This window comes from Podarcis tiliguerta, assembly GCF_965153285.1.
Source record: "Podarcis tiliguerta genome assembly, chromosome: 4".
Lineage (NCBI taxonomy): Eukaryota > Metazoa > Chordata > Lepidosauria > Squamata > Lacertidae > Podarcis > Podarcis tiliguerta.
The window spans coordinates 13,358,414-13,381,254 of NC_139537.1; the positions used below are offsets into that span (position 1 = coordinate 13,358,414).

The following is a 22,841-nucleotide window of genomic DNA, read 5'->3' on the forward strand; positions in this document are numbered from 1 at the left end:
TGTGTCCCAGAATGCTTTTTCTTTTGCGAATGGATCGCCAACAATGATGTGCATTACCCTCGCAGCTTCAGTTCCTGGGGCATTGCTGAGAACAAGGCTGATGTTACAAGGCTGATGATGGGAAAGCAATTGAGCTTTGCGGATTTGATTTCTCTCTTTGGGCCTGGCACAGAGGCACCACAGTTTGAAAGTGGAAGCGCTCCATGCGTGAAACTTCCGGCAGTCTCAGATTAAATATCCAGCCCTTTTTAAAATTTGCATTTCCAGGCCTGTTTATCTTTTGCTCTTAGTGTATTAGATTTTCCATGAAGCAGAAATAATAATCTATTCTTTGTTATACATCTTGCATTCCTAAACATTTTTACTGCCTGCAAAGCTGCCCTAGCATTTATTCTGTACCACCATATAAACATGTTTTGTGATTTAGTTCTATAGTAGTTGGTGCACGCTGTCTGAGATGTAAACTTGATAACATGGCTAGAGCTCTTGGTTTGCAATTTTGTTCACATTTACTTGGGAGAATGCATGCTTCAATTAAGATGGTTTTACTTATGAATAACCCAGCATTGGATAGGGTTAAATATCAATTGCAATTTTACAGTTAACTTTGCTGTTTGAAACATGCATTCTGTCATATAAGTCAGGTTCGGGAACCTCCAGCCCACAACTCCAATCTGGACTGGTACAGACCCTAATTTGGCCTGCACCACTGTTTTCCCCAAACCACACCCAACTGCCCTACACCTGGGGCAGCTGAGTTCCCCGTGAACAGCAGGTGTGGGGTAGGTAAAGTCGTGGCTGGATTGGCTGAATGATCAAGTTCCCCACAGAGAAACCCCCCATGTAGCCAATCCCTGCAAAAAGCAACCTTGCTAGCTCTATGCGAGGCATAGGCAAACTTGGCCCTCCAGATGTTTTGGGACTACAACTCCCATCATCCCTGACTACTGGTCCTGTTAGCTAGGGATGATGGGAGTTGTAGTCCCAAAACATCTGGAGGGCCGAGTTTGCCTATGCCTGCTCTATGCTCAGCAGAAGGGCCATACCTCAGTGCTTTGCATGTAAAAGATTCCCTGGTTCAATCCCAGGCATCTCCAGACACGGCTGAGAAAATCTCCTGCCTGAATCCTGGAGAGCTGCTGCCACTCAATGTTGACGATACTTAGCTGGATGGACCAATTTGCCTGACTTGACAATAAGTGTGTTTCTATTTCTCTTAAAGGCTGCAGTCCCTGTAATCACTTACTTGAGTTCCATGGATGTAATTCTGAATAGACTGTAGCCATGGTCAGACAATAGATGAGCCTTTATAATGAAATGATTTTAGAATGTTGTATCATTTTACTGTTGTTAGCCTCTCTGAGCCCGGCTTCTGCTGGGGAGGGCAGGATATAAATAAAATTTTATTATTATTTATTGTTATTTTCATCACCCATATAGCCCCTTAAGTCATCCCTTTGCTTGAGCAAGCAAACAAAGCAGGAGACCTTCCATTAACTATTGCTTCCTGTTTCAACTTGCCAGCCAACTATGGTTTAACAGCTCTAGTAAAAACTAGGATATCAGACCATTTTGGTTTGTTCTAAAACCATTAACCATAGTTTCCTGGTTTGGATAAAACTATTTGAAGGGTTTCTGGCTTGTTCGTTGGCTTGAGTGGAGGGCCTGCAGGCACTATCCATGAGGTTTGCTCATACCTTGGCTTATGAATACTAGCAGGTAATATCTAATTTGACAGTACTATTTATATACTGTAATTTAGCAGAATTAATCAACATGACCAGCACTATTAAAAAGAACAAAATTTTCTTATTTGTGCTTTTTTTTTGATCCAAATCAGTATTGTTCCATAGCATTTAAGTATGATGATTTTTCAAAATCATGATACCTAAAGAGTTCTTATATACGGAGGTGTGGACCAAAGGCAGAAGCAGGAAAGACATCACCTGTTAACTGCCAAAAGTCTTTGTTCTATTTGGAACAGTGTGTAAAATTCATGTTTGGATAACACAGTGTACGTGTCAGCGCTCCATAGATTTTATATACAACACAGCATTGTTATATTATCAGCTGGCCTGATAAGAATCAATTTAGATAAACATGTTTCCACAGTGTATTTTCAGAGATTACTGGAAATTGGCACATTAGAAATGCATAGCTTTTACTTCAGACATTGCAAAATACTTAGAATTCTGTTCCTGTGAGCTAAGTTCTTAGCCCAGAGTAGGAAAAGTAAAGCTACTTTGTGGTTAGACGTTTGTGGTTTTCTCTTTGGGCATTTTGCCATAAGATAAGTACAAGATTATTGAAGGGCGAGCAGTACACAAACAGATAATGATATGAAACAGTCTAGCTCCCACACAGTTTCAGACTTGCCAAGTGACTGATTTTCAAAATATTTGCATCCTCTTTTCTGTTTTCCTGTTGCTGTGTTGAAATGTGTTGGTGGTGAGGTGACCAGGAAGATGTGAAAAAGTCTGAATTGGCCATCACAGATTTCAGCTGGAACCCTTTCTATACTTTATTTAAAGCCAACCATCTAACCTGTGGATTGTGGTCCATATACAGCCCACCTCCCCGTCCCCAAACCAAAATGCTTATTTACAAAGCTATTGTACTACCAACCTTATTGTCTGCTTGTGAAACATGGACCACTTATAAACACCATTTCTAAATCCTTGAAAGAGTCCATGAAAGGTGTCTCCGAAAAATTTTACACATCACTTTGGAAGACAGGCGAACTAATACCATTGTACTGGAAGTAGCAACGATCACCAGTGTCGAAGCAATGATTCTTCAACATCAACTTCGTTGGACTGGCTATGTTGTGCAGATGCCTGATTATCGTCTTCCAAAGCAACTACTCTATTCCGAACTTAAAAATGGAAAGCATAATGCTGGTGGTCAACAAAAGAGGCTTAAAGACTCTCTCAAGGCCAATCTAAAAACATGTTGTATAAGCACCAATGGCTGGGAAACACTTGCCTGTGAACGCTCCAATTGGAGAACAGCCTTTACCTAAGGTGTCATGGGATTTGAAGAAACTTGAACTCAGGACGCAAGGGAGAAACGTGCTAAGAGGAAGACACACTTGGCAAACCCTCACCATGATCTCCTCCCTCCCGGAAACCTATGTCCCCACTGTGGAAGGACGTGTGTATCCCCCACAGTCACTTATGGACTCACTGTTAAGACCGTTTTCATGGAAGACAATCTTACTCGGCCATGAGTGATCACCAAAGAGGGAAACATATCTAAAACCTAAGTTATTTTTAACTTCAGGGTGTGTTTGTTTTTTAACCCACTATCTGTGGTGTGTGGAACACTGTGTTTGCTGTCAATGCAGCAGCATTTGATTTATTTTTACACTTGTGTACGAAGAAGCAGAAACGTAGACAACTTGGATTCATCTGGTTGTGGGCTGAGTTCAGGCCTTGTCACTTCTGACAGTGTTATATTTTGGTTGTTCAGGCAATTGTCTGGCACATTCATTAAGGAGACATCTAGTGACTGAATCCAAACCCCATGGGAGAGGACGAACCTCTTCCATATGTAAAGAACACTAGATGGTTCCTGCTGGACCGAATAACAGGAAATTGTTTCACGGCTATGGGTCCCCCCCCTTCCTTTTCTTCCTTTTTGAAACTATGCCAGTGAACCCCTTGATTGTACAACTGTAGAGGGGATTAATCTGGAGCTTGCTACTTCCTTTTTAAAAACTTTGGCTGTGCTTGTTATTACCTCAAATTCTTCGCGTGCGCTTTCCTGTAACTTCCATCTGCCCCTACTTAGTGCTAGCTTTAGCGACACCTTCCATAACCTTCCTGGAGAAATTTTCCCCACTTTATCCTCCGGTCCCCTCTCATTCTCTTTGCCTAGAGTTTCTCAGTCCTCAAGACCAGGGCAGTTGCTTTTTTAAAAAAGATATTTAATTCTGGGAGGAATTTAAAATCTTGCATAGTTTCATAAAAGAGGACTTCTTTTAAAAACACACAGAATACTACGGTTTTAGCCTCAGATTCCGGCGGTATTTTATAACCCAGGATCAAATGGCATTGTCTCTACTAAACTTCTCAAAAAGAAATTTCAGCAGCATTTCAATATCGCTGCTATGCCAGTGCATTTTCTTTGCCGCAGCATATGGCAACCTGGAGTTTTCCCCTGTTGTCCAGCATCCAGCATTGAAAAGGTCCATTAATAGCCACAGATGCTGCTGCAGTTGTGTTCTGGCTTCACAGAATAGCAGGGGTTGTGGGAGGAGGGCTTGTCTTTCAAGTCGGCAGTAAAAAAAATGACTCTGCGCACTGTCCAGGCTTATAGTAATGTTTTTCCCTTCTGCATTATGAAACCCTGTACTTGCCATGTGACTAGCAGTAGTTTGCGCTAAAAGGCATGACCTCTTATCTATCTGCTTCGACATTTTAGATGACAAAACAAGATTTTTGTTTGATTTGTATTCAGACGCTGCATAGGTCGTTCTCAACTGTTGAACAGCACGTGTGCAGATTGTTGTGTTAAAAAAGACAGTGTGAAGCCAGTGAAAGACTTTATTTAGGTATGCATTTACTTTTAAATGAAGGATATAGTGCCTTCAAGTCTGATGCACTATGCTTAAGCCATCCTGGAGACTTTTAAGAAACAGAGCACAATTGAAGTGTACTATATAGAGGTTTCTGAAAACAGGGTTTGATAGGCTTTCAAGACCAAGACATTTGGGAGCGCAGGGGAGAATTAACTTGCACTGCAGTGAATGTGTCTGTTACTGACCTCTGCATAAACGTAAACAGCTGAAAGATGCTTTAAAAATAAAGGATTTGATGTGTCTGTGAAGATACTGAAAGCTGGTTTTCTCGAAGCCCATATGTCATCTTGCTCTTGCAATTGCGGGAAAGAAGCCAGTAACCCTTGCACTTGTACCACAATTGTGTTTAAGCAGGTGTTGTTGCAAATCCAGGTGAGATACCTGCAGTTTTTCTTCTATGTGAAAACAGGAGACAAAACAAAGAGGCTATCTTTTAGGGTTACGTGAATGAGCAGGAGCCAGCTTCAGACCCATGGTCTCCTCTTGCGGCAGAGCTGCAAGGAAGCTTTAATTTCCAGAGTTCCTTGTCATGGCTGAACTTTGAGGGAACTCTGGTTTGTTCAAAAATGTCAGAATCTAATCATGGGATAAGATTTTTGTTTGCTTTCAAACCAGAGTTTAAACTCCCCAGAGTTCCTTGAATTTGTACCTAGTGAGACACTCTGGTTGCTTTGAAATCACATTGTTCTGATCTCCTCATGATCATGCAAGAGGAGAAGAAAGATGGAGAAACACAAAGACCGAAAGCTCGCTTCTCCTCATAGTCCTTGTTAAGCATTTTACTCAAACCAGACCTGTGGCTCACTTGAACACCATGTGAAACAATGGTTTGCCCAGGTGAAAACTGGACTACTTGATTTGATAGACTTTAACGGTTGAGCAGGCAAGATGAAGAATTTATCTAGCATTTCATTTAGAAACTATTTGATTTTAATTAACTAATTAATATTAATTATTATTTCTAGTCTGCCTTTGTGTCTTACTTCCTGGAATTCCGAAACAACTAACTTGGCAATCATATAATATTAAAACAACAACATGCATGCAACACTGCCAAGGGGAAAACAGTTTTATAGGCCAGCCATACCAGAAGCCTGCTATAACAATGAGGTTTAAGTTCCTGTATAGGAAACATTTATCTGTCATGCTTCTGGTTGAACTTGGGATATGAAACAGGGCTTTTCTCAATGGTCTAGGAAGTGCATGAGAATAATACTGTTGAAAGAGATGACCCCTTTTAAGGAGACTGTGATATTTAAACTTTGTTTTTGTGATTGTGGAATAATTGGATTGTGAACAAGAGGGGGTTGGCTGTTCAAGCAATGGAAAAGAGTTTGGGATCTGTACATTCTTAGGATTTCTGTACATTTTTGCTTTTCAGCAGGCAAAAAGCAGCAATATTTGACTCTCTTGCCTGCAGTGCCCCGAAATAGAGACCAGACGGTTGACTTTTAAAGACACAGCTAAACAACGGTCGAAAGCCTGGTTTCTAGGTTACATTTAAAATTACATTTCCATAGCCACTTTATTAAGTTAGATGTGTGTTGTAATGTCTGAGGCTTTTGTTCAAAGCCCTGCTTGAGTCCCCTGTTGCTTTGCTGTTTGAAGGTGGAAATGAGATCTCTCTACAAGATACACCAATGCTGGGACTGTACCAAACATTGGGTGGTTTATGCAGGAGCAGCAGCAGCTTATTGTAACCTCCTTTACCATTGCAGGGCTAAGAAAGCAATTTCTTTTGTGTGAAAAAAGGAAAATATTGACTTTGCGAGGATGCCAGTTCATATATTCCTGGATGTTATGCAGGCCACCCAGTTCCCAAAGGTTTCTGGTTTATTCACTGGAGATTCTGACTGGGTCCAGAAAAAGCCTGGGCTCTTTGTTTTGCCCAGCAAACTTTTGGAATCTGGAAGTGCAAGGCATAGTTTTCATCCCCTTCCCCGAACATTCTTTAAAAGAAGTATTTTGGGGTAGGGCGAGCACAAAGGGATGACAGCAAGGCGAAAATATCCAGTTGGCAAAATTGGTTGCAATCACGCATTCAGTTACACACATTTACGTTTTATTGAAACCAGCGGAGGCTCCTTGCTTGCGGCTGGGTGTAGAGTTGGGATTTTTATTTTTGAACGTTTTATTTGTAATTAGGTCTGTTGCTGTTCTGTGGAATTTGATTCATTTCACTGGAGGTTTATACCTGTAACTGGAAACCTAGCAGGCAGCCACATGCACAGTGTCTTCTCCAGAGTAAATTGAGAGCTGGCAAGGCCACCACCAGATTCAAGGGGACTCTGGGCAAAATGCCCTCTGGTGGACCCTCTAGTGATACTGGGGTGTCCCAGATAGCTAGGACTGGGAGCCACCATATAAATCCCCCCAGTACCCCCAGTGTAGTGTCACTCTGGGGCATTGTGGGAAAACAAAATGGCAGCTTATGGGACCAGACACTTTTTGGAGCTGAAAGTGCTAGACATAGCAGCAGCAGCAGTGGGTCCTAAGCCTGATTCATTGTTGTACATGCACAGATGGGTACTGGTGATTTTCTTTTTAGTCTATTCAAGCCAAGGAAATGATGGATGCATAAGCATTTCGTATGTGTACAGTATATATCTACTTAAAACACACACATATATACTGTCTCTATCACGCTTGTGGTCAAACTGATCCAAATCTCTTCCTAGGTTGAAATCAGCTGCTGCTATGAATAAATTTTACTAACTATATATGATAGTAAGGGTTTGACAATCAAGGAAGTTTCAAGATCCATAGCTATTGTGTTCTCTGTCTGGCGTTTGATTTGATGTTAATTCCTGCTAAATGGGCCTGTTTTTGTCATACCTCTGCCTTCTGGAAATTCAAAAATATTCTCTCAACTTTTACTGACAACATCATCTCCTGATGTGACATTTTAAATTCTCTGTGTTTTTTTATTTTAAAGATCTTTATTATATAAAGATCTTTATTATATAAAGATCTTTATTATATATCTTCTTTATGATAGTTTCTGTAAGCACCTTCTACTAGCTAGTGTGGCAGGATGTTAATTTTAAAATAAATCTTGGAAGAACAACTTATTTTAATAAGTGGGGGAGGTTGTGGGGGAGAAGAGGCTTGTTCTTACTACAGTTCTGGTGCCTTGGTTTCTTTTTATTTGTAGATGAGCTATGAACTTTTTTTAAAAAAGCAGGTTATAAATGATCTGAAAAAGCATATTAATATCTTCTGTCAAGGTTATCTTCACAAATGCAGTAGTGTTCTGTATTTATATATTCATACATCTTAGCATATATATAAATATAAGGAATATATTTTCCTTTTCACACAAGCATTTCCTTTGTGTGTGTGTGTGTCATTTGGAAATAGCCAGCAATGAAACGCTGCATGTGTGCTTTCTCAATTACTGAAGTGTCTAGCAAATAATTACAAAGGTTTTAAGTGAAGGAGTGGGACCTCTGTCTCTATTATGTGATTGATTGGAGGGCAAAAGGTTGCGACCTTTATTGCTGAGGATATTGTGTGGGCTGTACGAGTACCATAGTCTTATCAGCCAGCTTCATTCAATCTGTGCTTTCCTGTTGAAGCTACAGGACTGGTAAACATTGGTTTCCAGGGATGTTAATGTTCTCTGTGGCTTTGTTTCTTTTTGTCACTTGTGCGCAGTCTTGATCAGTGCTTGAGCCCAACTCCTTTAAGTCCTCTATTGACACAGGCTCCTTGCAATTACCTGAGTCCGATTCCAGCCTGACACTGGAAGATAGAGCCGTTGCCGAGTAGTATTCATTTCTGTGTGATTTATTGTGTCTATTTAAGCTGGTGTCCAGCTGCTTGCCTACATGTCCCCGTCCCTCCAACCTTGGGAGGTATACAAATTGGATAGCATCTACACAGGCAGAGCGCAACAGTGGTGAAAGAGACTCCACATATTTATGATTAAATATACTGGGTGGTATTCAGCTACATTTGACTCAGTTTAGATCCCTTGAAATTGCTGAACATGACTAACTTAAGTCCGTTCATTTTAAAAAGGGCGACTGTGAGCAAAACCTAGTTGAATACTACCTTAAACATTTCAGGCTGCTGAAATAATTTTGGAAGATTTGTCAGAATGACTTTGGGCATAAGAGAAGAGGACAGTAAATTATTCTCACCCCATAGTCCTGTGCAGCAACTGGCAAATTTAATACACCTTTTAAGAATAAATAAATAGAAAAATTGCTGTGATACTTTATTTTATTAACACAGCCTGAGTCTCCCCCCCCCTTAAAAAATAACTCCTGTTGCTTTAATAAACATTATAAAAGTAAGATAAATAAGGGGCCTACTTCAAGATGTGATTATAATAAGCCATTTACATTTTGTCAAACTCGGGGGTAATAATTTAGTATGTTGTCAGCCCAGGAGCGTTCTTGCTAAAGAATGTGCCCTAAATATAGCTTCTGGTTCAGAGATTAAAATGTCCATTGATACTTAGAAAGACTCCTATTCACATGTCAACTATGATTTGTAACATCCTAATCCATGTTATGAATCCCTTCATTATTCTCAGTATCTGAAACTCATAATTTGGGGTGGGGTGGGGGGAGAGAAATGGTTCATGCTCCATAAAACAGCAGCTCCTTATTTTGGAGGACTCTATCTATCTATTTATCTATTTAGCTATAAGATTTCTTACCCACCCTTCACCATAAGGTCCCATGGTAGGTTTGTTGTTGTTGTTTAGTCGTTTAGTCGTGTCCGACTCTTCGTGACCCCATGGACCAGAGCACGCCAGGCACTTCTGTCTTCCACTGCCTCCCGTAGTTTGGTCAAACTCATGCTGGTAGCTTCAATAACACTATCCAACCATCTCGTCCTCTGTCGTCCCCTTCTCTTGTGCCCTCCATCTTTCCCAACACCAGGGTCTTTTCCAGGGATTCTTCTCTTCTCATGAGGTGGCCAAACTATTGGAGCCTCAGCTTTATGATCTGTCCTTCCAGTGAGCACTCAGGGCTGATTTCCTTCAGAATGGATTGGTTTGATCTTCTTGCAGTCCATGGGACTCTCAAGAGTCTCCTCCAGCACCATAATTCAAAAGCATCAATTCTTCGGCGATCAGCCTTCTTTATGGTCCAGCTCTCACTTCCATACATCACTACTGGGAAAACCATAGCTTTTACTAGACGGACCTTTGTTGGCAAGGTGATGTCTCTCCTTTTTAAGATGCTGTCTAGGTTTGTCATTGCTTTTCTCCCAAGAAGCAGGCGTCTTTTAATTTCGTGGCTGCTGTCACCCTCTGCAGTGATCATGGAGCCCAAGAAAGTAAAATCTCTTACTGCCTCCGTTTCTTCCCCTTCTGTTTGCCAGGAGGTGATGGGACCAGTGGCCATGATCTTAGTTTTTTTGATGTTGAGCTTCAGACCATATTTTGCGCTCTCCTCTTTCACTCTCAATAAAAGGTTTTTTAATTCCTCCTCACTTTCTGCCATCATGGTTGTGTCATCTGCATATCTGAGGTTGTTGATATTTCTTCCAGCAATCTTAATTCCGGCTAGGGATTCATCCAGCCCAGCCTTTCACATGATGAATTCTGCATATAAGTTAAATAAGCAGGGAGACAATATACAGCCTTGTTGTACTCCTTTCCCAATTTTGAACCAATCAGTTGTTCCATATCCAGTTCTAACTGTAGCTTCTTGTCCCACATAGAGATTTCTCAGGAGACAGATGAGGTGATCAGGCACTCCCATTTCTTTAAGAACTTGCTATAGTTTGCTGTATATAATCATACCATTATAAAAACAAGTAAACCAGTTCTGAATGAAGGCAAAAAAAGAAAAGTACAGTTGTACCTTGGTTGACAAACACCTTGTGAGTCGAATATCTTGGCTCCTGAACGCCGCAAACCTGGAAGTGACTGTTCCAGTTTGCGAACGTTCTTTGGAAGCAGAACATTCAACGCAGCTTCCAATTGGCTGCAGGACCTTCCTGCAGCCAATCGGAAGCTGCACCTTGGTTTCCGAATGTTTTGAAAGTTGAATGGACTTCCGGAACGGATTCCGTTCCAAGGTACAACTCTATAGCTTAACCACAAAGAGGTGGGTCCCACAAAACAAAATACCTTAACTGTCATAAGCCAGGGTAAAGAGGTGTGTCTTCAGCATGGGACAAAAGCTGTACAAGGAAGATGCCAGGTGTACCTTTTGTACGAAGGGAGCGCCACAATTTAGGGGCTGCCATAGAGAAAGCCCTGCTCCAGGCCAATTTCTCTAGGTGCAAGTCGCTCCTCCATTTTCCACATTTCAGAGTAAAGTCGCACAACAGGCCCAGGACAGAACCCTATGGCACTTGTCACTGTTTTTCCAGGATAATGAAGAACTATTACTGAACCCTCTTTGGGTTCACCCAGTCAACCAGCTACAAACCCACCTAACGGTTACCTCGTCCAGCCCACATTTCACTAGCTTGACTTGGCACAACTTGTTTTTGAGAAACCTATGTGGGGTTTCTCAATCATAGCATCCTTTTCTAAGTGCTCACAGACCATCCATTCCATTATATGTTCCAGGACCTTTCCTGATATCGACATCAGGCTGACGGTTTGGTAGTTACCTGGGTGTCTTCCCCTGCCCCCTTTTGAAGTTGTGGACAACTTTTCCTACCTCCAGTCTGCAGGGTCCTTTCCAGGGATATTTGCAAGCGATTTCTCCAGTATAATGAAATTCATGTGTTATTTTCACAGATACATGGATTTTTATTTCACAAATGTATTTCACAAATACATTGTATATTTTCCTAATATACAATTTTTTGTATGCTTTTTTGTTTGTTTGTTTAGCAAGTTTTGGCAAAATGCGAATTTCAAAGAATAGATATGGTTCAGGTCACATTTCAGGAAGTACAGATTCAGCAGGAAGTACAGATTCAGCAGGCCCACATTAGGATGCAAACCAAACCAATTTTTCCCCTATTCCTGTGTCTGGTCATTTGAATGTTTTCTATATCTGTCTGTCTGTCTGTTTGTCTGTCTATCTATCGATCAGCAGAATATTATAAGGAAGGGGCACTTTCTCTCTAAGGACATTCCTTCCCGGCCTCTTCAAATTAAATTTGTGTGACCAGAATGTTCCTTCTTGCCCAGTTAGGTAAGAAGCATTCGGTGGGCGGAGAGTGGGAGATTTTGATAGGAAAAATAGCTTCCAGAGAAAGTGTTAAGGCACCTCCTGCCTCTCCAGCCCCCCTCATTTCCACTCCAGATTGCAGCTTCCCATAGCTATTTTAGGTCTCCCAGCTTGCTCAGAGAACATTAGTAAATCATTCTTGACTGATTGCTTCCTGTTTGCCACAGTCAATTGTTTGCCCTGTCAAAAATGTTTACATTTGTACTTTTAGCATGTCAGAAAGTGAATGGAATATATTTTGTATCTTGATGGATTCATGGGGGAGAAGGTTGAAGTAACTGTCAAAGAAAAAGAGTTGTGCCATATATATATATATATATATATATTTGCTTTCGTAGATTTTCACGGGTACAGGAATGCAGGTTTTGGTGTCTTCGGGTGTCTTCCCGTGTAAAAGTTGGGGTGTCTAGGCGACGTTTCGACGAGGTCTCACTCGTCATCTTCAGGCTGGTGCTTTCGGCTTCTTGTTACTGGAACAGAGCAGGATCTCAGTGTTTGAGTTCCTATAAATACTGTTGAGGAGGTGTGGTGTATAGCCTCCAATGTTCTGGGCAGAGAGGAGGTTCCCAGGCTAGTGTGCCTTTTCTTCTTTTGTTCCTTAATTACTTGAGGGATATCTTGAGTGATTTCTTGAGTGATTTCCTGAATCCCACTTAGGTGGGTCATTAGGTGTGGATTAGTTGCTAAAGCCTTCGTGTCTTGAACTCTTGAACTTTGTGAAGAGTTTTTCTGAGAAGATGGCTGTACTGCACTTGGTTGTGCTCTGGCTTGGCTTCGTCTATACACGAAGCCAAGCCAGAGCACAACCAAGTGCAGTACAGCCATCTTCTCAGAAAAACTCTTCACAAAGTTCAAGAGTTCAAGACACGAAGGCTTTAGCAACTAATCCACACCTAATGACCCACCTAAGTGGGATTCAGGAAATCACTCAAGAAATCACTCAAGATATCCCTCAAGTAATTAAGGAACAAAAGAAGAAAAGGCACACTAGCCTGGGAACCTCCTCTCTGCCCAGAACATTGGAGGCTATACACCACACCTCCTCAACAGTATTTATAGGAACTCAAACACTGAGATCCTGCTCTGTTCCAGTAACAAGAAGCCGAAAGCACCAGCCTGAAGATGACGAGTGAGACCTCGTCGAAACGTCGCCTAGACACCCCAACTTTTACACGGGAAGACACCCGAAGACACCAAAACCTGCATATATATATATATATATATATATATATATATAGTAAAGTAAAGGTAAAGGTACCCCTGCCCGTACGGGCCAGTCTTGACAGACTCTAGGGTTGTGCGGAACGCCATTTACCTTCCCGCTAGTAAGCGGTCCCTATTTATCTACTTGCACCCGGGGGTGCTTTCGAACTGCTAGGTTGGCAGGCGCTGGGACCAAGCGACGGGAGCGCACCCCGCCGCGGGGCTTTGAACCGCCGACCTTTCGATCGGCAAGTCCTAGGCGCTGAGGCTTTTACCCACAGCGCCACCCTCGTTCATATATATGAACTAGTAGGTGAATTATTTAATGTTTGCTTCTTGTCTATATAAGAAGCATTGGGGTTATGTTTATCGCAGTAATAATTTAAAGATACCTGGGAAAGGTTTGTCTAAAAGATACATCTTAGGCATCCTTTGGATGATTATATGATACAGGCTAAAAACCATTGCTTTTCACAATTTACCACCTAGACTATCGAAGTAGCCCTATGTAGAGTCAATTACAGTAGTCAAATGTTGATGGTACTAAAACATAATCATCAGAAGTGTGGAATGTTTATGAATGCCATCAACCCTGGAAATTGTACAAAACTACATGTTTCAAATACATGTTTATGGTGTTTGATGTCATTCTTCAAATGTAAAACACTCCTGGATTTATGTACAACAGAAAGCCTACAATTGCGCCAAAAGCCAAAATAGTGTGTGGTCAAAACCCATTGAGTTCATTGGTGGGAGGGATTGCCAGTCATTTTTCCTGGAACTCCACCCCCCGTTGTTGTTGTTGTTGTTGTTGTTGTTGTTGTTGTTGTTGTTGTTGTTGTTGTTATTCCACGTGTGTAAAGCTGAATGTGCACAAGTTAAATGCACATAAGTTGTGGTCTTAAATTTTGGGGCTGATATGGAAGCTGTTCAGTCTGCTTTCATTAGAAATGATGTTCTTTATCTTATAGTTACTTATGGCATTCATGTGCCATAAAACGCTTCTGCCCTTAAGTCTGTTGTTAAACACATGGAACTGAAGTAATAATAATAATAATAATAGCAATAATAATAATAAATTTTATTTATACCCCGCCCTCCCCGGCCAGAATGGCTAACACTAATAAAATCATAGTAAAAACATAATAGGGGGGAAAGAGGGGGAGGGGAGTAATTACCATAGTGTTTCTCTCGCTCTCCAAACACAAAATTCATTTTTAAAAATCCTAATTGGGTGATGTCAACCAATGTGGTAGACTTTATAATCAAAACAAGGGTTGTTTTGTTCATGCCCTTAACTGTTCATTTGATCAAATAGCATCTCTAAACAGATTAATATTTCAAATTTCACAGTATGATACAAACAGAACCAAAACAGCTATCAAGTAATAACAGGGTCCTTCAACTCTGTATCCCCAATGGAAACCAGAGTTGGAGGTCATACATTTTCTATTACAGTGGTACCTCGGGTTAAGAACTTAATTCGTTCTGGAGGTCCGTTCTTCAGCTGAAACTGTTCTTAACCTGAGGTACTACTTTAGCTAACGGGGCCTCCCGCTGCCGCCACGCCGTGATTTCTGTTCTCATCCTGAAGCAAAGTTCTTAACCCGAGGTACTTTTTCTGGGTTAGCGGAGTCTGTAACCTGAAGCATCTGTAACCCAAGGTACCACTGTACTGGGGAATGATCAGGAGCTCACCAAGTTAGTGGCTAAATAACTCTATTTGGTTTTTTGTCGTTGAAATACACCTAGAGATGTGACGATAGACTTCTCTGCCTCCTTTCTTTTAGAAAATGTTTTGTGCCACTGGGGAAGTGGTAATTCTGTATTGATTTGTTTTGGATGTTTGTATGTGATGCCAATAAAAGGTTTGATGATGATGATGATGAATAACAGGGTCCAGTATTATTGGTCAGGGAAAGCTTGTCTTTTAAAAGTTACTTTTTTCTAGGCTACCTAAGAAACTATAAAGAAACTAGAGGAAGAAGCTAAATGCAAAATAAACTCTGGTGGAGGACGCTGTTAAAAATATTAATTTCCCTCCTGTCTTGTGAAATTGCTTTAGCTGATTTCTGGTGCATGGATTGAATCATTGGTTATATCTCATGACCCCCTTAATTATTGTAATGAAACAGCAGATTCTGAAATATCCTGCAAATCATTTGCCTTGGAAAGGGAACCTTTCTGGAATGATTTTGATAGAAGCATATATATTGCTAGCAACCTGGTTGCCAACTTGGAGATTTGTTCCTTGTGCAATCCCCCAAACAGTCTTAATGTCTCCTCTTTATTAAATCCTTCTTGAAAATCCGGACAGTCAATTCTTGGCACATATTTCCTAAGAAAAGCTTGTAAAGTGCATTCCCAAAATTTAGACCAAACATGTCAACTTTCAGCTTTCACGTTTTAACTTCTTTGTGGACAGTTAATGAATTCTGACACTTGCTTTTCATTTTGGAAATCTTGGGCTACTGTGACCTGTTTATATTTTTTTTAAGTGGAAGCAGCATCTGCCATGAGTCTGAATCAGTTGTTTTCGTTTCTTAGTTTGCAGTTGGCTAGTTTATGGTGGCAAGATTCTCTGTGGCTAAAGCTGAAACATTATTTTCTTTGATTAAAGATGAGACCTACTGTTCATCCTGTACCCAGCATGCCAATGAATGTCATTTCCTTGAAACTATTTTTATATTCCATCTTCATGCGAAAGAGAAGGAAATATTCTTAATTATTTTATTTTTATTGTTATAAAATGTATACACAGCTTCATTGTTTTTTTTAAAAAAAAACATTCAAAGCAGTTTACAAAGAGACACCTTGAATTTAACTATTGATATTCCAGCAGATATTCCAGCATTGCTATAAGCAGCTAGAGGTGTTTTTTTTAAAAAAAAAAAATGCTGGGAACCATCACATTGCTCCTAGCTTTCTCATTCTGACATATCTTGTTTCTGCAGTAACTTTATAAAGATAAACTTGCTGTCTTTTGGCCTTTTGTGACTTTTGAGAAGTTATGTCTGTTGGGGTGGTCTCCAGTCTTAACCAGAGTATCTTAAGTTCATTGATTTTGGTGTGTGTACTCCGAGTATGACTTCATTTATTTACTTACTGAGAAGATTTCTAACCTGCTCTTTAATAATCCCAGTATAAAAAGCATAATGCATAATAAAGCATGTTATAGAAAAGAAATGCAACTCTAAAACATCAACAGAGGCCAAACACATTGGAGAAGGTACCCCCATTCTCCACCAAGTGATAAATTAAAGTCCTGGAAGCAAAAATGTGGTTATTTGTTGCCAGGGTTGGCACCTATTCATGCTGAGAGGGGCGGGCACTCCATGATTGGGGTGCCATTGCTGATATCACTTGTTGATTTTTTGTCCCTTTCTGTGTTTAACGTAAGAGGTAATTTGTCACTTTGCGATCTACACGTGTGTTAACTAGTCATGGGGACGTGGGTGGCGCTGTGGGTTAAACCACAGAGCCTAGGGCTTGCCGGTCAGAAGGTTGGCAGTTCGAATCCCTTTGATGGGGTGAGCTCCCGTTCCTCGGTCCCAGCTCCTGCCAACCTAGCAGTTCGAAAGCACATCAGAGTGCAAGTAGATAAATAGGTACCGCTCTGGCGGGAAGGCAAACGGCGTTTCCGTGCGCTGCTCTGGTTCGCCAGAAGCGGCTTAGTCATGCTGGCCACATGACCCAGAAGCTGTACGCCAGCTCCCTCGGCCAATAAAGCAAGATGAACGCGCAACCCCAGAGCCGGTCATGACTGGACCTAATGGTCAGGGGTCCCTTGCTGTAGGAGACCAAAATGCCAAAAGAAAGACTTTCCCCTTCTTTGTGATGTGACATCATTGCGTACGAAATCTCCTTGCCCCTGGCCTACTTCATCAGTTCTAATAAAATAGAAATGCGAAGTTTAGGTTGGATTTCGACTTAGCTGTATTTGGGTCCCGTTGAAATCGGTGTGAAAAGGTAGCTATGCCTAAGCGAGGTCTTTCTGGTTTCAGTGGGACCTAAGTGCAACTAATTTAGCCTGGATCCAATTCATTATATGCAAGATAGAACACATTTAGAAATGTGTGCGCTCTAATGACTAGCTTTTCTATAAGAAAAGTTGCTCCCCCATTCCCCCCTCATTTGCTTTTGCTCTGAGGGTTAACTTTGGATGTTGTTATTTTCATCACACGTGGTGATTGTTGTTCAAAACTCTAGTAATTAAACCTCATCAGCAGGGCCCTTGTGGAAAGATCATCAGTCAGCCTCTGAATGAGAACCTTTGAGAGACTTTCAGCAAGAAACACTAATCAAAAAAATTAGAAACCTAATTGGTGACATTTAGCCTTACGATGTGGTGTGGAGACCTTTTTGCCTTTCCGCACAATGGGGTGGGGGGAAGATTAGGTATGCCTACATGCACAGCCAGAGAATAATTAGTCTTGGTTTGCGGCTAGACTGAAATTGGGCAGAAGCTGGCTTCAGTAAAAGGGGAGCTCTGCTAACTTGGGGCAAGGGTTGTTCCTGCTTTCGGAAATGTTCTTATACAGCCACAGATTACTCTGTTTTGAACAGAGTCCTTCCTCCCCCTCTTTCTGCTTTTGAATGAGGGCCGTCTCAGCAAATAGCTTCTTGCCTTTGCCAGTTTATTTCTCTTCAAATCCTTGCCCAGATGCTAATTGCTTTTGGTGCTGGAGCATGAACTCAGGTGACCTTCGGATTCCTTTGAGTCCTGCAACTTCATGATTCCCTCTTTTGCTTCACTTAATATGCAAATAGGAAAAAGAGTGCAGCTTCATGGGCACTTCCACCGCCCTGAACATCTGACTCGCACATAGAGAAGCTGGTCTGCTTGTCGGATGCTCGGGGTATCTGACTCAAAAGTTATGTAGTATAGAGCCTTTCTGAAGTTCGTTTTCATTACAAGGGTATATTGTGTTCAGGTGCTCTTCCAAGAAAATACGTTGCAGGAAAGTTGCAGGAAATCATGCCCGCAACATGATTGTGTCTCGTTTTAATGGTCAGGGGATGAACAGGACTTGAGAGTGTTGCACATGATTTTGAGAATGGTAAGGCAGTGTGTTTTTAACCATTTTGGTCCAGAATGAGCATGAAATAATACCCTTAAGTAGAATTTGCTTTGTCGGTTTAAACCTATCCAGAATTGTTACCTTTCTGACTTAAATGCTGCAAGACAAAGCGATCTCCCCCATGCCCCCCATACACACAGTAATTCCCTAACTTCGTTGTGTTCCTTGAAACATGGGAATTACATTTCTAGGCAGCTGCAGTATAATATTTATTAACCAAGTGATTGGGGACTCGAAATGAACCGTTTCACTTTGAAGTCTGTGAAGTACACACACTTATCATAGTGGAGGCCAAATGTTCTGATGACTTAAGGTGTGATGGTGATAGTGCCAAACAGCTGAGAGAGAAAAATCATGATACACCCTAACAGCTATTTAAAAGTTGATTGCAGCATGTTATGAGCTCAGGTCACAGATGCAGAGCGCATGGAAACGGCTTTCAAGTCAGTTCTTCTGTCATGGCTTCCCTCTGTTCTCCTAAGAATTGTGATGGTGGCTCTCCCCAGAAAGCCTTCTATTATAAAAATATCATTTGCTTACCTTAGAAACGACATGATTAACACCTGTACCATTTTGTGTGAAAGTGTTCCTTGATTCCTAAGAGCTAACTTGATTTTCATCACCTTCCCTAGATCAGATACCCTTCAAGCCCGCTTTCTTGAGTTTGCATTGAGTTTAAAATTTTGTTTCTGGTTTTTAAAACAGATTTTAAAATATATTTAATTGGTTTTAAACTGTATTTTATTTGCTTAGAAATACCTTTATGCTAAGATATCAGGATGGGGAACAATAAAACTTCATTTTAAAATACATTCTATGAAAGTTTGTTTTGTTTTTTGCTGAGCTGCCCAGATAACACACATTTTGGGTTAACTATATAAAAGCAGCTGATAAAAATAAACAAAACAGGTGTGTGTCTGAAACCAGTTTCATTCTGCACAACCCTGTGCTCAGAAACTTAAAACAGATAATCTGATATGAGTTTTGGAGGCCCTTCCCACAGCTGCATTTGCCACAATCAATGTGCTTGTTCTGTGAATTATTAAAACTAATAATTATATTGAATTCCATGGCAAATCGTTCTCCTTAGTAGCATGCTGGTTACCTCTGGTAGGCAAATCCTACGAAAGCACCCTTATCACCCTTTTGCAGCAAAAATTCCCCAGATTCAGATCATACTGCCAGTTGTACTACATGGGACAGGCTACAGATAAACGCATAATGGTGTCAACTGGAATTGCAACTGGAGCGTTTTGTGTGCAGAGTTTACTCACACTGTGTTTACACCCCCCTTTCCTTACTTGTTGAATGTTACTTGTTACAACGCTTGAGAGGTTTATGTCCTGCAAAAGCTTTCTTCAGCTAGGCATTCATAGAATCATAGGATTGTAGAGTTGGAAGGGACCCACAGGATCATCTAGTCCAACCCCCTGCAATGCAGGAATATGCAGCTGTCCCATATGGGGATCAAACCTGCAACGTTGACATTGTCAGCACCGCTCTCTAACCAACTGAGCCATCCAGTGGCATGTACCACATTTTAAAAATAAAGAAAGAATTTTTATTAAAGATTGCATCTGTGATTTTTTGGCATTTTTAATGCTGTTGGTGTTATGAGAATTATAAGGTCTAAGATAAATGTACCAGGTAACCACATAAATTTCATAAATGTACCAGGTAAACACATACATAAATATATAAACCACATGTCTGAAACAGTACAGGAAAAAAGTCCTGAAACCATTTTGACTCTCCCAAATTGACCTCAAATGTTTCTCTGCAAGGACAAAGGAAATAGGAAAACCTTCCCATTGTCTCTTTGCTCACAAATCCTGTCTTAAGGACGTATCTGTATGAATAGGGTGAGCCTGTGACCTGGATTCAGGAACTAAGTATTTAGTATCTCAAAAGGAATGGCCAGACTGCCCAAATAATGCAATCAGTGACCATTATCAGGTATCCTGGCAGACAGGTTTTCTGCTGTAGACTGCCTCTTCTGTGATGTAAGTATGATGTATTAGGTGTGGTCTTGAGGTACAGGGTTGCAATTTCAAAAGTCTATATATGGGCTTGCACACCATTGTTCTGGGTTCCTCCTTCCTCCTGCATGGGGTGTGTATGTGAGAGAGAGGACCCTGTTGCAACAGTTTAATAAAGATCAGGCTTGCTAGCTGCTTTGCTTCTCAATATTCTCTGATTGGCCTCTGTTATTTTCTCCTACTGATAGAGAACCTACATAAGGACTCTATATGGGCTCTATAAGGGAAAAGGAGCAGTTTTCTTTCTTATAACAATGGTAAAAAAAAGTCACAGCATTATCTTCTTTTTGAAATATTTATGTGACTAGTCGCCATAGCATTTATTAGGTATAAATTAATGTATGGCCAGTCCATTTAGAAGGCTGCTGCTTCTGTGTCCTTTAAAGGGGAAAGTTGTGTCGGAAACTTGTTTGCACCACTCAGATGTGACTTGGCTGATGGGGTCACTGGTGTCGTGGCCATGTACGCTGCCATCTGCACTTGAGTATGAAATGCGTTATGAGAAGCTGCCCTTGGCGCTTGACCGACAGAAAATCTGTCTGCCCCCCTTGCCTCCTGCTTTGCCAGCAGCAGATTTACTTGTTTGGTTAACTTCCTGGCATATGCAACAGACTTTTGAATTGCTGCTGATTAGGGACATCTGCTGGCAGAATGGTAGAACTTCTTGGCAAGTGTCGAAATGGAAACCAAACTGGCTTTTTCCGTTGCTGGGCTTGAGGCATTTCTTTCTTTTGCCAAAGCTTACATAAGCTGCTTTTTGGTCATCTGGAGGGAATTCTGTTTGGTTCCGTTTATGTTGCACACGTTCTAATTTAAAAAATTGCAAAGGCAAACAATAACGAAATAATTACACATCTTAGCTCTGAATTTCTGGCCCTGGACAGAAGAAGGTTGCAAGACTCTGATGCTTTAAATGATCTCTGCTGTTCGACTGCTCTGTGAATTTGGGAACTATTGAATTAACCACACCCAAAATGTTTGGTTTATATTTCAGGTGCAAGGATGGCTTGAAAGGATTTACATTCTCAGCACTAAAGTAAGTAAAACAAAGCAAGTGTTTTTCCTTTGTAGCCCAAAGTGATCAGACCAGATTGAGTGAAATATGTGCAAACATAGATGGAGGAAATTTGACATGCAGGAAACAAAAGCTATTTGCAAAGCATGATTTCCAGCCTTGTTTCTCATTTTCCTTTTCTCTCTTTTTTTAATGAAAAACATATACTACTTCCATTTATAGTACTTTCATTCTGTGCTGCATAATCCCCCCCCCCCCGACATCTAGAAGAGAAATACACAAATCAGTTAATTTTATGTTCTGGACAGTGGTATTTTGCCCTTGACTCCTGCACTGCTTAATATAACAGATGCCTCAAGAAAGCACCTGCATTTATATATTGTTTCGTTAATAAAATCAATCAATTTATTTATTACGGCCATGGGCCCATACAGGAAAATAAAGCATAAATAACGGCTTGTGCTTTTATTATTTCGTTAATAAAATATGTTTACCTGTTTTGCTTGTTTTTACTTTCCGAACACTATTATTTAATACTGTATTCCAATAGAATGTTAAAACCTGCAGTTTTAGACAACGTGCCATATTTTAAGGAATTGCATGGCTATAAATTTGCTCCAGCAGTAGGCTAGCCAGAGGCAACTGCAATCCACTGTTTGAAAATGGCACTTCAGAAATCAGGTAGCTGGTGACTTGTGTGCATCTCTGTTTCTTTTCTTTTCTTCCAGATTCATTGTAGGGAAGGAAGAAATTCCCACACATTCTTTTGCACCGGAAGCAGCCTTTCTAAGGAGAGGGAGAAAAATAAAGCACAGCGAAGAAATGACACAGCGAATGAACATAGTGGCGGCAACAAAGAAACTTGTGGACAAAGTGTGAGTGTAGAATTTCATGGATTTGTATTTGCTGTGCCAGCCAGTTTGCCAAGTCACTGACGAATGAGATTTGAGCATTTTAGCTTGACGCTTTGTGTTACCTGTCTTCCATTCAACTGTTAGCTTTCCTCTGCCATCCACACTAGTGGCTCTGAAGTGGAGCAGAAAACTTCCCAACCGCTCCATACCCTGGCCAGCTACCTTAGTGACAGCTGAGTTCTCCTACCAGAAGCCTTGGTTCCAGACACCTAGCACACAGTGCTGCCAGTTACCAAGAAGGAGGGGAGGGGGCAAGACGGCAGGGACCTTGGGAAGGCCATTCTGCTCCCTCGAGCTCCCTGGTACCTAGATAGATAGCAGTGATGCTCATCTTAGGGAGGCCAGGGGAGCAACGCCGACCACTTCTGGTTCAGGGCATTGCCTTTATATATGACCTGTAGGCTTTCTCATGATGTTACAAAGAACAGTCCCTCAAGCCTGAAAATTATATTGAATAGGAGAGGCCAAGAATCCGAATTTCAGGAGACTTGGTTTGAAGAGCTCATTGTGGTGTATCACTGGATTAATCTAGGTCCGGATAATTCATCTGAGACACATACAAGATATAACGAAAACTGGCAATGCAGTCACCCCACTAAACGAAACTGCTCATTCCAGGGTTTCTCAAGAAAAGGCCCAAATGATTAACAATTAAGAAGAATGATCTTGTTTTGGTATTTCTATCGACCCACTTGCATATGACCAAAAAAACCATTGAGTTCTTAATCCTAATCCTCTATCAAGTTTCTCTCCCATATGTTTCCTTTCAGATATAACTAAGTCTGAATGTCTGTAACTTGATCACATCCTCATTACAATTTTTGCTACACAAACTGACCTCATGGGTGATTTA

At 41.0% G+C, this 22,841-nt stretch overlaps 1 protein-coding gene across 1 annotated transcript in view; it reads left to right on the plus strand.

Moving 5' to 3' along the window:
- Positions 1 to 22,841, plus strand: part of TMEM135 (transmembrane protein 135) — a 171,497-nt gene that overhangs the window by 124,176 nt on the left and 24,480 nt on the right. The window contains exons 7-8 of the mRNA XM_083436614.1: positions 21,054 to 21,095; positions 21,803 to 21,949. Of these exons, the coding sequence (XP_083292740.1) occupies positions 21,054 to 21,095; positions 21,803 to 21,949 (189 nt within the window). The remainder of the gene's footprint in view (positions 1 to 21,053; positions 21,096 to 21,802; positions 21,950 to 22,841) is intronic.